Source organism: Pongo pygmaeus, chromosome 16 (genome assembly GCF_028885625.2).
Source record: "Pongo pygmaeus isolate AG05252 chromosome 16, NHGRI_mPonPyg2-v2.0_pri, whole genome shotgun sequence".
In the NCBI taxonomy this organism is placed as follows: Eukaryota; Metazoa; Chordata; class Mammalia; order Primates; family Hominidae; genus Pongo; species Pongo pygmaeus.
Window position 1 is genome coordinate 68,672,212 of NC_072389.2, and position 15,938 is coordinate 68,688,149.

Below are 15,938 nucleotides of genomic sequence, written 5' to 3' on the forward strand. Positions count from 1 at the left end.
TATATATGGTGTAAGGTAATGGTCCACCTTAATTCTTTTGTATGTGATTATCTAGTTGTTCTGTCACCATTTATTAAAAAGACCATCTCTCTTTCCTCATTGAATCATCTTGCACTCTTGTTGAAAATCAGTTGACTGTAAATACAAAGGTTTATTGCTGGACTGTCAATTTTATTCTGTTAATCTGTGTGTCTGCCCTTACACCAGTATCAGATGATCTTGAATACTGTATTTTTGTAGTAAGTTTTGAAATGGAGAAGTCTTTTAACTTTGTTGTTGTTTTTTATAAAAACCATTAACAGTTGTTTATTACCATTATGAAGTATTATATACTGTGCATAATTGTATGTGCTATGCTTTTTTTTTTTTTTTTTGAGACAGAGCCTCTCTGTTGCCCAGGCTAGAGTGCAGCAGTGCAATCTCAGCTCACTGCAGCCTCCACCTCCTTGGCTCAAGCCATCCTCCCACCTCAGCCTCCCAGGTAGCTGGGACTATAGGCACACACCACCACCACACCCGGCTCATTTTGTATTTTCTGTAGAGATGGGGATTCACCATGTTGCCCAAGCTGGTCTCAAACTCCTGCGCTCAAGTGACTTGTTTGCCTTGACCTCCCAAAATGCTAGGATTATAGGCATGGGCCACTGCGCCTGGCCAATGTGTGCTGTGCTTTTATATGACTGGCGGTGCAGTAGGTTTGTTTACACCAACATCACCACAGACACGGGGGTGATGTATTATGGTACAACATTTTAACGTCACTAGGCAATAGGGATTTTTTTAGCACCTTTATAATAATGACTACCATCATATATGTGCAGTCCATTGTTGACTGAAATGTTGCTATGCAACACATAACTGTATTTTATTTTATTAACTTTTAAGTTCAAGGGTACACATGCAGGTTTGTTACCTGGGTAAATTGTGATCCTCTCCCTTCTCCCACTCTAGTCTAAACTAGGCCTGTTGTTCCCTTCTTTGTGTCCACATGGACACAAGTCTTTTATTTATTATCGAGGAATTTATAGAAAACAGAAATCCTCCCAAATTTTTTGATTCTACTATATTGATATATTTGTTGACAGAGATTTTTACTATGTATGTGTCCCATAAGCTTTAATTCACTTTTAACAATATCACTATGAGAGGTAAGTTTATTTTATTTAGGAAAATTGGACATTTTAGTTGGTTACTGCTTCAGAGAAAGAAGATGGTCACTTAAATTTCTGGCTCATGTCCTCACTACCAAACGCTTCCAGATGGAGAGCACCAAAATGGCAGATTGTTTCTTTTGAGTCTAGAAAAGCACCGCCTTCACTAGGCTTGTCCCTATTTTGGTTGAATTCTACATTGCCTTAATTTAATGTAATCAATGATATTTATATTTATGTAAAGAATAAGCTGACTATAATGAATATCCATACCCTGAAATTTAAAATAACACAATGCCCAGAAAGTATGTTCTGCTTAATTTAATTGTCTATTCTTAGAGTTAACCTGTCTTGTTTCAACATTTGCTAACAAATCATTTTTAAAATGTTTTGGTTCTTTTGTTGCCTTAATAAATATACTTTATAGTAAATATAATTTAAATATTCTTTGAATCAGGCTCTTACATTATTGCAGAGTTTTCTCGCCAACAAGAATTAGTAATAGTGATGCTAGTAGAATTGACCAGCCACACCTAGCATTCCTAACAAATCTGCATGGCACTCATGGTAAGCTTATAAATTGGCCACAACAGAAGCATGCATAAGATCACTCTGAAGATCACTTCTTTATTTTATTTTATTTTATTTTATTTTTTTATAGAGACAGGATCTCGCTGTGTGGTCCAGGCTGGTCTCGAACTCCTGGATGCAAGTGATCCTCCTGCCTTGGCCTCCCAAAGTGCTAAGCCACCATGCTCGGCTGAAGATTATTTTCTCTTGAGCAGTATTCTGTTCTTTCATTCAAGGGTTCATTTATCTCCTATTCTGAGGGTAGCATTTTATTCTGCAAGATACAACGAAAGTATCAGATCATTTTCTCCCTTGAAGCCTTATTGGTGATAGAAAACAAATATGTAAAACGTTTTAGAATCAGAAGATCATTTGATTAAATACTCATGTGAGAGTCCAGACCATCAGTATTATAGGATTTAAGAATAAGGAGAGATTAGTGATTACAAACCATTGGTAGGCAGCTTCTTTAACAAATCGCTGCCTGAAGTGGACTCTGAAGGGTGAGTGTAGTTTAGGTTCTACAGAGTAGAAGGTGCAAGGGAGGGTGGCAGAGCAAGTATAGTCCTGGTGGAAGATAGAACAAAGTGCCAACAAAGCAGGAATAACGATATAGTACTTTGGGAAGGGGAAAAAAATCAGTGGTAGATCCCATAGGATATTGAATTAAATATTTGCCGAGTTCAGAAAGCAGTTGAAAGTGTTGTGGTTTTTATCTTTTTAAATTCAATTCCTGGCGACTTGTTTACTTATATTTTTCTTATTATTTTATGCGAATGTCAAAAGGTAAAAATTAGCAATTTTGGTTGATTTTAGTTCATTGAAAATTTGCTGAGTTTTGTTTAAATAAATAACAGATTTAGAGTATAACCTGATGCAAAGCCTCAGTGAGTATCTGGGTTTGAAGTGTCTTGTTGGACTTTCCTGATATATTGTGCTTTCTGTTTTTTTTTTTTCTTCTTAATTACATGTGTGGTTTTATTTTAGAAAAGCCAGTGAGGGTTTGAAGAGTATAAACCCAGGTGAGACAGCGCCCTCTATGCGACTGCTGGCCTATGGTAAGTTAGAACCGCATGGTTTCATTAAGGAAAAAAATCAGACTTGGCATAAAAGTCGTTTGTATCTTTTGTATCTTTGTAGATTTCAAGTAGTTTTTTATTACTGCCTTGGCCTATTGGTGTACATATTTGCTTATTATCCCCGTCTTCCAGGTTCCTCTTGTAAATGAAAGTGATTGCAAGTGACCCTTACCTGTATGTCCATTGTATATTAACCAGGTTTGAAAGTTAGATTTTTAATGTGTATGTACCCTAGTTAACTAAGATTTTCTAGATGATGAAACTGTTACTTTCTCCGAATCTTACTTTGGCTGTTCTAGGAGTACTCTTCATATTAAAGCGGTTAATATGTCTGCATATTATACTTTGAGAATTATGTTTAAGATTGGATCTAGGTTCCCCAGTTGGGCTCAGGAATACACAGTTCCCCTTTACACTCAATTTCAGTTCTAAGCCATCAAACATAACTCTGTAGACTCTGTTATCATAAAGTAAGCCAGAGTTTTGGTGTTGTATCCTCTGTCTCACCTATTTCTTCTGTGTCTTTCTAGACCCTTTTCTCCCCTTTTTATTACTCTGCTGCATTCTGCCATTCATTTCCTTTCCTCTTACCCCTTCCCTCTCTGATTCATCATTTAGCCAAGCACATGCCTCTCCAGAGCCAGCTGTCTGCTGCTTCAGGAAGAACATAAGCACCCTTTCCCCTCCAACACACTTTGTATTAACTAGTCCTTGGAAATTTGACTTGAAATCTTGAAAGGAAAAGAGTTAACAGTGTTTTTCTTCCTGTTTAGTTTCTGGCTTGGGCTTTGGAATCATGAGTGGAGTATTTTCCTTTGTGAATACCCTATCTGACTCCTTGGGGCCAGGCACAGTGGGCATTCATGGAGATTCTCCTCAATTCTTCCTTTATTCAGGTATGTGTCTCATAGCTGTCAACATTCAGGCTTCTAGTCCTTCTAGTCTAAATGATCATTCTTATTGGAGTTCACTGGCTTAGGAATTCCAGTGAATTCGAATTTATGTTATGTCTTTTAAAGGCGAAATACTCTGAGGCACTGTGAAGTAAAAGACTTAGGAAAATAAAAATTTTGGTTAGAGTGTTTTAGAATTTTAGAGTGGAGTTTAGCTTGTGTAAAATTTATTTTTATTTTGCTCTACTAACAATGTTGCTGTATAGTTGAAATGTTAGAAGTGAATTTTTAAAGGCCATGTGCTCTTTTTGGTTTTTACGATTTTATGTTATCTTCAGTAGAAGCCCTAATCTGTAATTGTCATTGTGGTGCCTTTTGTGGGAATAGGCAGTAAAATTTAATCTGAAATTGAGAGGAAAAATGGGATAATAGATGAGTTGATCATTTCATCCAAATGATGCAGCTAAAAGGACCAACTCATTTCAAGTTGCTTTTTCGTCCACGAGCTAAAAATTGTCATCATGATGCAGTGATCACAAATTTGAGAGTTGGTAGTGTACATAATTAACATAGATTTCTTCTAAGTTCCACAAGAAAACTCTTTTAAAAATAGGGGGAGAACACCCACTGTATTTTTAGTCATTTCCACAACAGTTATGCCATTGAAATAACTGAGTTCACATCATGATTTGTATATTCTTTTAATAACATCTATGCTAAAGCTCCTCAGGGAGCTTATCTTCTAATAAGGGAATAAGAGAAAAAAAAGTGAATAAGCATTCCAGTAACAGTGTAAGGTAATAATAGAAAAGATATAAAGAGGTATGACCAATTTTTAAAAATTTCTGCAGTAGTTTAGAGGCATGCTGAATGTCATAGTGATCCCCAAGCCCATTGGACACTCATTCACCATTCCCAGTAGACCCTTTGTTTCCATTTCAGTTCAGGCCTTGACATCTCCTCTCTGGCTTACCATCATCTGCCCTCAACTGGTTAGTCTTTCCTTGACACACTATCCATGTGAATCCTGTATGCAACTACCTAACTAATCTTCCCTGCTGCAAAAATGGTTTGGCTTTTCAGGGCTTACAGGATAAAGTCAAGGCTCTTTAAATCTGGCTGCAAGTTAGAGGACGAGAAAGTGTGTTCATGGGTCATACTTATTTAATGGTGCTTCCAGCATAGCAAATTATCTTTCTTTTGAACATTTCATCATTGGCATATTTCTGGCAAATGTGTTAATGTTTGATTATACTGAGTGTTAGGTCTTTAAAACAAATGTAATATTAGTAAAGTCTGTTAGAACCCGATAAAAAGTAATAAAACATAATCGTAAGGGGTGTTAGTGCTACAGTTTGTTTTCTGTTTTCATATACAGTTAGCACAGCTCTGTCTCCCTGCTACAGGAGTTTTCTTTTGATATACAAGTTTTGCCAGCTTTTTTCACTAGATGGTGCTAATTCCCTTTAGTGACCTAGGGTGTTTTCATAAGATGTTTAAAATGATTCTTTTGGTAGTAAAAGAAAGATTCAGTACCAATTTGGGGATTGTATTTGTAATTTCTAGGAATTAAAGGAAAAATTCAATATTCAATAAGCTATCTTAATGTCTTTAGCCAAGTTAGCATGGCAGACTGACTATGTTATAAATTTGTATCTATAGAATGAAAGAACAGTGTTGTTTTATCATGTGCAAGTTTCTTACTGTTATAACATCATTCTTTGAAGCATAAACTTTGAATTACAAATTTAAGAAATTAATTTTTATTACATTTAAAAATAAGATCCCCAAATTTATATTTGTTGTATTTATGTTATTTATAACTACTTGTAATTACCATTTATTTAGACACAACTCATTTTTGCCAGGTAAATCCGTAACTTTATATGTTTAGCATACTCCATTACAAATGCCTAAATAATAATCAGAATAAATAAGGAATGTAGGGTCACTAATTACAGATTGAGCATTTTTAATCCAAAAATCCAAAATCCAAAAATGCTCCAACATCCAGAACTTCCTTCACCGACATGACGCCACAAGTAGGAAATTTCACACCTGACCTTGTGTGGTGGGTCACAGACAGAACAAGAAAAAACTGTTTCATGCACAAAATTATTAAAAATATTGTGTAAAATTACCTTCAGTCTGTATGTATCAGATATATATGAAATGTAAATGAATTTCATGTTTTGGCCAGGTGTGGTGGCTCATGCCTATAATCCCAACACTTTGGGAAGCCAAGGCAGGAGAATCACTTGAGCTCAGGAGTGAGACCAGCCTGGGCAATATAGCGAGACCTTGTCTCTACTAAAAATTAAAAAATTCAGCTGGGTGTGGTGGTGCCCACCCATGGTCCCAGCTACTCAGGAGGCCGAGGTGGGAGAATCATTTGAGCCCAGGAGGTTGAGACTGCAGTGAGCTGTGATCGTCCCACTGCAGTCCAGCCTGAGTAACAGAGGGATACTCTGTTTCAAGAGAAAAAAAAAAGAATTTCATGTTTAAACTTGAGTCTTATCCCCTAAATATCTCGTTTTATATATATAGATGCACAAATATTTCAAAATTTGAAACACTTCTGGTCCCAAACATTTCAGATAAGGGATATTCAGCCTGTAGTATATATCTGTCTATATTAGTATGTGTTAATAAGATCCATACTATATGATACCTGTATGTACATAGGCTCTTATGTTACAAACAGGCATAGTTTATAAATAAAGTTTATGTATAGGTTACTTCTTTTTTATTTGTGGTTATGTTGTAGGCTAGCATTAAATTTTACTAGAATCATTACCCGTTCTTGGTAATTTTGTGTAGAGACAAAAGTATGGGAATTGGAATCCTAGGTTCGAATCTTATCCTGGCTCATTAATTTAGTATTTTGGGCAAGTCCATTTGATTATTGAATCACTCATTCCATACATAATTATTAAGTGTTTTTAGTCTAAAGGAGTTATACAAAGCTATGAAAATAGAGCCCAGTTACCATTCATAACTTCCATTCTTAGTGGGGAATAAAGACAAATGGCTAATTACAGTAAAGCATAATCAATGCTACAGGGAAATGAGGAAGAGCCACAGGGCACAAAGGACAGGCTGTAACCCATGCTCCCAGGCCACAGTACCTTGGCTTTGCAGCATTTATCACAGGCGTGATTAAGTAATGGTATAGTTATTTGTTGAATGTCTTTTCTCTCCAGTCGGGTGCTATGCCATGCAAGTGCAAGAACAACATCTGTATTGTTCACTGCTGTGTCCTTGGCATCTTGTGGAGTCCTTTATTTCTAGATGGCACTCAATAAATAACTTACAGAAAAATGAAAGCCAGGCACGGCTTATGGAGGAAGTGCCATAACGAGTAGAGATTTACTTAAAGGGTGAATAATAGCTAGGCAGGCAAAGAAAGGAGTTGTCAGGGAGAGATGTTCCAGGCAGAGGGAAGAGGCCTCTTTCCTCCAGGCCTGGAGGTTAAGAGCAGCATTGTTCACAGGGCAAAGGAAGTCTTGTCCTTCCATCTAATCTTCAATTTCCTGATCTTTCAGGAAGGGCAGAAATAATGCCTAGCTAAGAGTTGTTGAGAATTAAATGAAATTAATTTAGAGAATGTGTATTTAAGTGCTTATAAGCTCTAAACTGGCCTAAGAATATTATTAAGGTGGAGAATTTAGCGCTTGAGATGAGAAAACAGAATTCAGAGAGAAGATAATTTTGCTAGTGTTATATAGAATCTGGGTTTTTCATTCCGAATTGCCTCCCTTATGCTTTAGAAGAAAAAATGTCTTTAGCTAGTACTAGCTAAAAATGTCTTTTAGCTACTAGTAAAAAAGAACAGCTGATCATTTTATTTTTAAAAATTCCCCAGACCATTTCATTTCTATTATATTTTCTAGACAGTGCGCTTAAAACCTAGGCAAGCTTTTAAACTTTTTAGCCACTAAACCTTTCACAAGGGGAAAACCAATATGGGTCAGACCACATGTGGAGTGTTGTATTGTTCCAAGCATTGTGATTTAACAGGAATACTGAAGAAGTAAAATTCATATAGAAAGAATGTTGTCAGTATGGTAGAAGATCTAGAAGCCATGGCCTGTGGGTTATGACTGAAGAAAGAAAAATATTGAGCTTAAAGAAAATAAAAGAGGAATGTGGGAGATTGTTTTTGTCCCAATTTGTCATTTCCTGTAATAAGTCTCGTGGTGGCTGGAATGTTCTTTTCCACCCTTTGACTTTGAGCTCAGTCATGTGACTTGAATTGGCCAATTAGTGGTTATGATGTAAGTTAGAGGCTTAAAAAATATTTGCATGATTGGACCTTCCTTCTTGGACTCTGGTGCCATGAGAAGAAGATACCTTGGAAACTTAATGCCCACTTAGCCTGGACCCTTGAATGAATATACCCAGAGCCACACAGAGCCCACCCCAGGAACTTGCAGCAGAGTTTTCCAGCTGAGCCCAGCCTTTATCAGCAATGCACAGTCTCTCAGCTGCGGCTGAGCTTTGGCCTTGGGAAGTCCTCCTGTGTCTGTGGCTGCCACCACCCAGCAGCAGCCTTTGGCTTGCTCTGACCTAGTTAGAGATACCCTGCCCGTGTTAGGGGAAGCCAGGTGATGGCAATTTCTATGCTGGCAGGAAGCCAGTATTAGACGCAATTGCTGTCTTAGGCCATTAGCTTTGCAAGGACAGAAAAATAGGTATCAGGAATGAGGGAAAGGAACATGTGTGAAAATGAGGGTGCTTATGAATCTGTGTGTTAGAGCATTTGGGGTATATTCAGGAAGGGTGAAGGAGCCAAACAGTAAATGTTGTTTCTTTTTTTTTGAGACGGAGTCTCGCTCTGTCGCCCAGGCTGGAATGCAGTGGTGCCATCTTGGCTCACTGCAACCTCTGCCTCCTGGATTCAAGCGATTCTCCTGCCTCAGCCTCCCGAGTAGCTGGGACTACAGGCGTGTGCCACCTCGCCTGGCTAATTTTTTGTATTTTTTAGGAGAGATGGGGTTTCACCATGTAGGCCAGGATGGTCTTGATCTCCTGACCTGGTGATCTGCCTGCTTTGGCCTCCCAGGTGTGAGCCACCCCGCCCGGCCATAAATGTTGTTTCTTGAAGATAACACTGAAACATTTTGCTTAGAAATAGGTTAGAAATATTCACTACCAAGATACTTTGACTTAGAAGATTATTAGAAGAGGAAGTCCATTATCGACTAGACAGTTACAGTCGTCACAAACTGATATACAGTACTTGTTAGAATTATTCCGCTTTCTGATTAATGTATTACAACATATGAAAATTATGGAAGCTCCTTTTATTAATCTGGGTTATAAACTAACATTGATATTCTTATGGTTAAGTTAGGGAAGTTTTTTTGGCTTAAGAATATTAGAACAGGCTGGGCATTATGGCTCAAGCCTGTAATTCCAGCACTTTGGGAAGTTGAGGTGGGCAGATTGCCTGAACCCAGGAGTTTGAGACCAGCCTGGGCAACATGGCAAAACCCTATCTCCACTTAAAACAGAAAAAATTAGTCGGGCCTGATGGTGCACACCTGTAGTCCCAGCTACTCAGGAGGCTGAGGTGGGAGGATTACCTGAGCCCCAGGAGGTCGAGGCTGTAGTGAGCCATGATCACACCATTGCACTCCAGTCTGGGTGACAGAGTTGAGACCCTGTCTCAGAAAAAAAAAAAGAATATTAGAACAAAGCAAATTTGGGGGTTAGATTTACTGAAGGACTTTTAGAATTTTATATTTAGGAGCATTAACTGAGAAAGGTTTAGTAATTAAAAGGTTGTACTCTAGAGATACTATTAGCAAATTTTCATTACTAGCTGGAATTTGTTCCTTTTACTAATGAGAAGGATTTAAATAGGATGTATGTAGCTGTAGCCACATGTGTGTGGCAGAATAATGCAGATATCCGTGTCTGTTTCTGTTGGACCTCTTAACCAACTGCAGAGGGAAGAAAGAGTAAATCCCAGCATTCTAACGTAGCACATCGTGATAGTGAAGGCTGTGATGACCATCAAAGCCACCCAGAAACGAGTGCTGGCTGCATAAATGAGCTGAGTATGAACATAGCACAGTATTTTAATACATGTCCAAGGGATCTCCTCTAGATATTGTGTTAATAAAATGGTAAACTGAAAGGATGAGGAAAGGTTCTATGAGACTGTGTTTCATGTGTTGTAATAGTCCCAGTGGCTAGAAAGTGCCTGGCCCATATTGGCCACTGCATACATACTTTTTATGTGGATTGATGAAAGAGGGGAGGAAGAAAATAAATGTAAGAGTAATACAAAGTCAGAGGAAGAAATAATCTACAAGAATGAAGAGAAATGCATTTTTGTTTTTATTTTTTATTTATTTTTTTGAGACAGGGTCTAGCTCTGTCACCCAGGCTGGAGTGCAGTGGTGCGATCATGGCTCACTGTAGCCTCAACCTCCCTGGCCTCAGGTAATCCTCCCACGTCAGCCTCCTGAGTAGCTGAGACAACAGCCGCACAATACCACACCTGGCTAATTTTTGTATTTGTCGTAGAGACAGGGTCTCCTTATGTTGCCTAAGCTGGTTTCGAACTCCTGGGCTCAAGTGGTCCGCCCACCTCAGCCTCCCAGGTGCTGGGATTATAGGAGTAAGCCACTGTGCCTAGCCAGGAATGCATTTTTAATACATAGTCAGGTACCCAGGAGACTTGGATATAAGTGGTCATTGCTGGCTGCTGTCTCACTTTCCCATGTGATAGTACAACTCACTGAGAACCCTGGCTTATTCGTCTTTGAATCTGTAGACCATAGCACACGGTAGCTACCACATATTAAAAAGTTGTGGTTTGCCAAGCACTGTTTTTCCTTGTAACAGCCCTATGTGGTATTATCCCCATTTTAAAAATAAAGGAAATGGAAGCTCAGAGAGTTTAAATAGCTTGTCCAAAGCCACACAGTGGAGCTGGGATTCTAACTCAGAACCGTCCGACTCTAAAGATAATATATATAACCTTCAGGCCAGGCTGTCTAGATGCTCAGTAGATTGTGTTGAATGTAAAAAAAAAAAAAAAAATAGGAGGAGGGTAGATGTTAGGAAATAATTTACTGAGGAGAGGTGGCATTTGAACTGGATTGTAAATAAAAGTAAGATTCAGATGTGGTGAAATGGAGAGGGGTGGTGCTGAGGGGCAGAGTCTTCAGACAAAAGGGATAATCTATTTAAAAATAAAAAAGAAAACCAGAGGTATAGACAGAGTGAAGAAGAGTTCTGGTTTTCTTCCATAGGATGCAGTTGAAGATTAGTAGAGAATATGGTGTCAAGGTAATTGGGGTGTAGATTGTAGAGGTCCTTGAATGCTAGTCTGAGGTGTATGGACTTGACTTTGGAGGCAAAGTCAATCCATCAGACTTCTTAGTAAGAAGGACCAAGAAATGTGGACCTAGAATTTGGAAAAAGGTCAGGGCTAATGATGTCTTGAGGATGCTTGCCTAAAACTCACAGTAATGCTCTTTTGGACAAGAATAGACTGAAACTTCTGTAAGTGAGAGAATTTTTGTTGTTGTTGTTTTTGTTTTGTTTTGTTTTTGAGATGGAGTCTTGCTCTGTCGCCCAGGCTGGAGTGCAGTGGCACTATCTCGGCTCACTGCAAGCTCCGCCTCCCGGGTTCACGCCATTCTCCTGCCTCAGCCTCCCGAGCAGCTGGGACTACAAGCGCCCACCACCACGCCCGGCTAATGTTTTGTATTTTTAGTACAGACGGGGTTTCACTGTGTTAGCCAGGGTGGTCTCGATCTCCTGACCTCATGATCCTCCTGCCTCGGCCTCCCAAAGTGCTGGGATTACAGGCGTGAGCCACTGCGCCCAACCCGTGAGAGCATTTTTAAATGAGCTGTAGGCCTTGACTATAGGAGCATAATTGTGACTCAGTGTCACTGGTAAACACTTCTTTCCCCACTCAGTATTGGTCGCAAAGAAAGAACATCCAATTGGAAAAGGCAATCAGGTTTTATTCCCTGGCCAGAGAATGGAGAAGGTGAGCTCTTGCGCTAAATGTACTTTCTCCTCACGCAGCAGAAGGCATAGGGGGACTAGGTGTGGGGCGGGAAAGGAATGTTAGCATGTGTGGGATGGGACTCCAGACATGAAGGTGCTATTCATGAACATATGCCTTCATATATTATATGTGCATGAAATGGCAGGGATTTTCTTTCAGGGGAGGGAGTTTTAGCATTGTAAAGATATGCTGATGATCTAAATGCAAATAGGAGTCACCTATTCCAGTTTGTGCTGGTTTTGCGAGGTCTTCCTATGGTATCTGGTCAGGGGTCAAGAAGCTCTGGTGCCATCTCAAGCCATTTGGTTTCTTTAAGCAGCTGTGCCTATAGATAAAGGAACTAAAGAAAAACAGTTAAAAAAAACAAAAACAAGAACTAAGGACCTTTCCCGGTTATTTCATCAGGGCTGCCCTGGTAACATCAATATTCAGAAAGAATGGCAAACATAAGCTGCCAAACAGATGACACCTTAATGGTGTCATTGCTTTCTCTTGACATTTGATTGTCATCTAGATTCTGAAAAACTCTTAGAGTATGAACACTTTATGATTTCTTTAAAAAATCAGTGTTTCCATTTGTGTCAGTTTCTGCCTTGATCTTTTCTGACACAAAAACTTTAAAACTTAAATTGCACTCCTGGGCATCTTCAGTGGTCTCAGCTCCCCGCTGTCACCAAGCATCTCTCTCCAGGGAGGCTTCCTTTTCCAGGGTCATCACCAGGGTTAAAATACATCACTTTAGCTTCATCTGCCATAGCGTCAAAACTTTGGAAACTGTTTCTCTTCTACTTTAGTTAAAATATCTACCACCGTTTACTGAAATGATTACACGTTTACACCAGATATAACAGCTTTCTTTAATCACAACAGTTACGTCTTTTAGTTTTGCATGTTTTAGAATTCATATCAACGAAATAATACGCATTTTTTCACGATACGCATTTCTTTTCTATATAACATTAGATTCTTGAGATCATTTATATTGTAGACCATATAGTATTCCATTGTGTGAATAGAGCATGATTTATTTATCCATTCTGGTAATGATGGACATATTTCATTATTACAGACAGTGCTGACTTAAACTTATATATGCTCCTTGTGCAGATGTGTACGTTTCTCTAGAGCAATGGCTCTGAAACTTGACCGTGCCTCAGAATCACCTGGAGGGCTGTTTAAACACGGATTGCTGGGCTCCCACCCCATTGTTTCTGATTCAGGAAGTGCGGGGTGGGTCCCCATAATTTGGAGTTCTAACAAGTTCCCAGGTGCAGGTGATCTATTAATTTCAGAACTAATTGCTTCAGAGTGTAGCTCTAGCTGCAGAATTGCTGGAGTGAAATAGAGAATGCAAATTCCTCTTTAATTTGTAATGCTAGACTGTTTTCCTATCAGCAGTATGAAAGAGAGTTGTCAGACTTGAATTTTTGCCAGTCTGGTGGGTGTTAATGATTTCTTATTATGTGGTTGAAAGAGGAAATCTAGATGCCTTTTTATTTTCCATGTTAACCTTTGCAGAATATATAGGGCTTGCCCACTTTAAATAAAGACTGTTATCCCACACAGAGGTAGTGTTCCCCAGAAAAAACCTGGTGGTGCTGATCAAATTCAGTGCCAGTTGCTTAAGAAGCATTGTAGATAATTACTGTGATTTTAAATATTTTTCTTTTCTTTCTTCTTCTTCTTCTTTTTTTTTTTTTTTTTTTTTTTTTTTTTACTCTGTTGCCTAGGCTGGAGTACAGTGGCATGATCTCAGCTCACTGCAACCTCCGCCTCCTCGGTTCAAGTAATTCTCCTGCCTGAGCCTCCCGAATAGTTGGGATTACAGGCACGTGCCACCATGCCTGGCTAATTTTTGTATTTTTAGTAGAGCTGGGGTTTCACCATGTTGGCCAGGCTGGTCTCAAACTCCTGACCTCAAGTGATCTGCCCGCCTCGGCCTCCCAAAGTGCTGGGATTACAGGCATGAGCCAGAGCGCCTGGCCATGATTTTAATATTTTTCCATTGGTCTTTTTCAAAAGGATCCGAGGAAAAATTCCACTTTAGTGAGGAGCCTTGTTTAAACAGAAGATACTCCTTTTCATTGAAGTCTCTCTTTACTCGTGCAGAAGGCTCAAATGAGCATGGGGAAAGCTGGCTGGACATCACAGTAATTTTACTGCATTCCTCAGGGAAGCTGCCTGAAAGCCAGATCTCAGGTGACCTTCTATTGAACAGGTTTACATTCTAGACAAGAAGCTGTGGCGGTCAGTCTCCTGTTCCGCAGTGTTGCTTTTTGAGTGTGTCAAGGCCCTGTTTCTGTCAGGTGGTGGTAAACTCTCTCGCTGAGGTGTGGTGGACACCCTGAGAGCCCGTGCACAGTGCCAGGGCCCTCAGTGGCTCTGATGTCTGTAGGAGTGACACTAATGGTTGGCTGTCTTTCAGCTTTCATGACGCTGGTCATCATCTTGCTGCATGTGTTCTGGGGCATTGTATTTTTTGATGGCTGTGAGAAGAAAAAGTGGGGCATCCTCCTTATCGTTCTCTTGACCCACCTGCTGGTGTCAGCCCAGGTGAGTGTTGCCGCCGTGCTCAGACTGTATTCTGGTACTCAAGTCTATGTATCTAAAATGGTAAATTCTACTCTAGATGAAATACATGCTCATGAGAACATGAGGAAATTCAGAAAAGCCATTTAAGTGAATGAATGAGTCATCTAAGTCTTACCACAAAAAGACCACCACTTTTAATTTTTTGGTGTGTCTTATTAAAATATTTTTTTCCCTGCTGTTTATTTGCAGTGATTTGTCTCTCCCTAACCTAGGTCAGTTTGGAAAACTGTTCATTCTCTGTGACAGCTGCGTGGAAAAGTTGCATATTCCAGACTCGGCACCATGACTGGACCTTATTCCTAGCTCTCGTATAACACATGTCCTTGGCTAGCATATTTTATTTAATATAGTTTTTATCTCTCTCTCTTTCTAATTAGAGTTTGATAATCAAGGATGGGGCCTTATCTTCAATCTTCGTATCCTCAATTCATGGCACATAGTAGGTGGCCAGTAAATGTTGGTGTATATTGAATAGTTGATACTATTCTTTTTAATGATTAAAAGGAAAGAACCTAGGAAGTTTGAAAAGTATATACCAAAATGTTCATAGTAGTTCTCTGTCAGTGGCAGATTTCAGAGAATGATTACATAATTGTTTTATTAAAATAACACACCTACAGAAAAGCACACAAATCAGAAGTATACATCTTGATGAATTTTCACAGTGTGAACACACCTGTGTAACTAGCACCTAGATGAAAATCAAAACATTCTCAGCCTCCAGGAGCCTCCCTGTTCCACCAGTCACTGCCCCCACTGAGGGTGACCATGACGCTGACTTCAACACCACAGCTTGGTGCTGCCTTTTGGTATTTCTGTCAATGGAATCACACAACGTTTGCTCTTGTGTCTGGCTCCTCTTGCTCAGCATGTTTGTGGGATTCATCTTCACATCACTATAGATGTCTCACTCATTGCTGTATAGTATTCTACCGTGTGTCTATACCATAATTTACCCATTTGACAGCAGAGAGGCATTGATGTTGTTTCTAGTTTGAGATGGAGTCTTGCCCTGTTGCCCAGGCTGGAGTGCGGTGGCACGATCATGGCTCATTGCAGCCTCGACCTCCTGGGCTCAAGTGATTCTCCCACCGCACCCTTCCAAGTAGCTGGGACTATGGGCATGTGCCGTCATGCCTGGCTAACTTTTAAATTTTTTTGTAGAGATGAGCTCTATGTTGCTCAGGCTGGCTTCGAGCTCCTGGGCTCAAGTGATTTTCCTGCCTCAGCCACTCAAAGTGTTGGGATTACAGGCGTGAGCCACCACACCTGGCTTTCTCATTTTTAACTATTGTGAATGGTACTGCTATGAATGTTCTAATGTATATCTCTTGGTGAACACACACACACAACACACACACACACACACACACACACTTCTTTTGGGTATATGCCTAGGAGTGGGACTGCTGGGTCATGGGGTGTACATGTGTTGACTGTTCATACCACTCAATTTTCAGAGTGATTGTATCACCTTACACTCTACCATCAATTTACAAGTTGTGGTTCCTCCACCTCCTCACTGCATTCTCTTTATTTTTGGTCATCCTGCTGGGTATGTCATGGTATCATAAATACATAAATTGATAAATTATAGTAAAAGTTTTCATTTACA

At 39.5% G+C, this 15,938-nt stretch overlaps 1 protein-coding gene across 3 annotated transcripts in view; it reads left to right on the top strand.

The window, feature by feature from the left end:
• The window catches only part of APH1B (aph-1 homolog B, gamma-secretase subunit), a 28,296-nt gene that overhangs the window by 7,369 nt on the left and 4,989 nt on the right, over window positions 1-15,938 (top strand). For 2 of the 3 annotated variants that reach the window (XM_054450712.2, XM_054450711.2), the window contains exons 3-5: window positions 2,709-2,779; window positions 3,574-3,696; window positions 14,157-14,284. In XM_054450712.2, the coding sequence (XP_054306687.1) occupies window positions 2,709-2,779; window positions 3,574-3,696; window positions 14,157-14,284 (322 nt within the window). The remainder of the gene's footprint in view (window positions 1-2,708; window positions 2,780-3,573; window positions 3,697-14,156; window positions 14,285-15,938) is intronic. The other variant, XM_054450713.2, reaches the window with a different exon arrangement.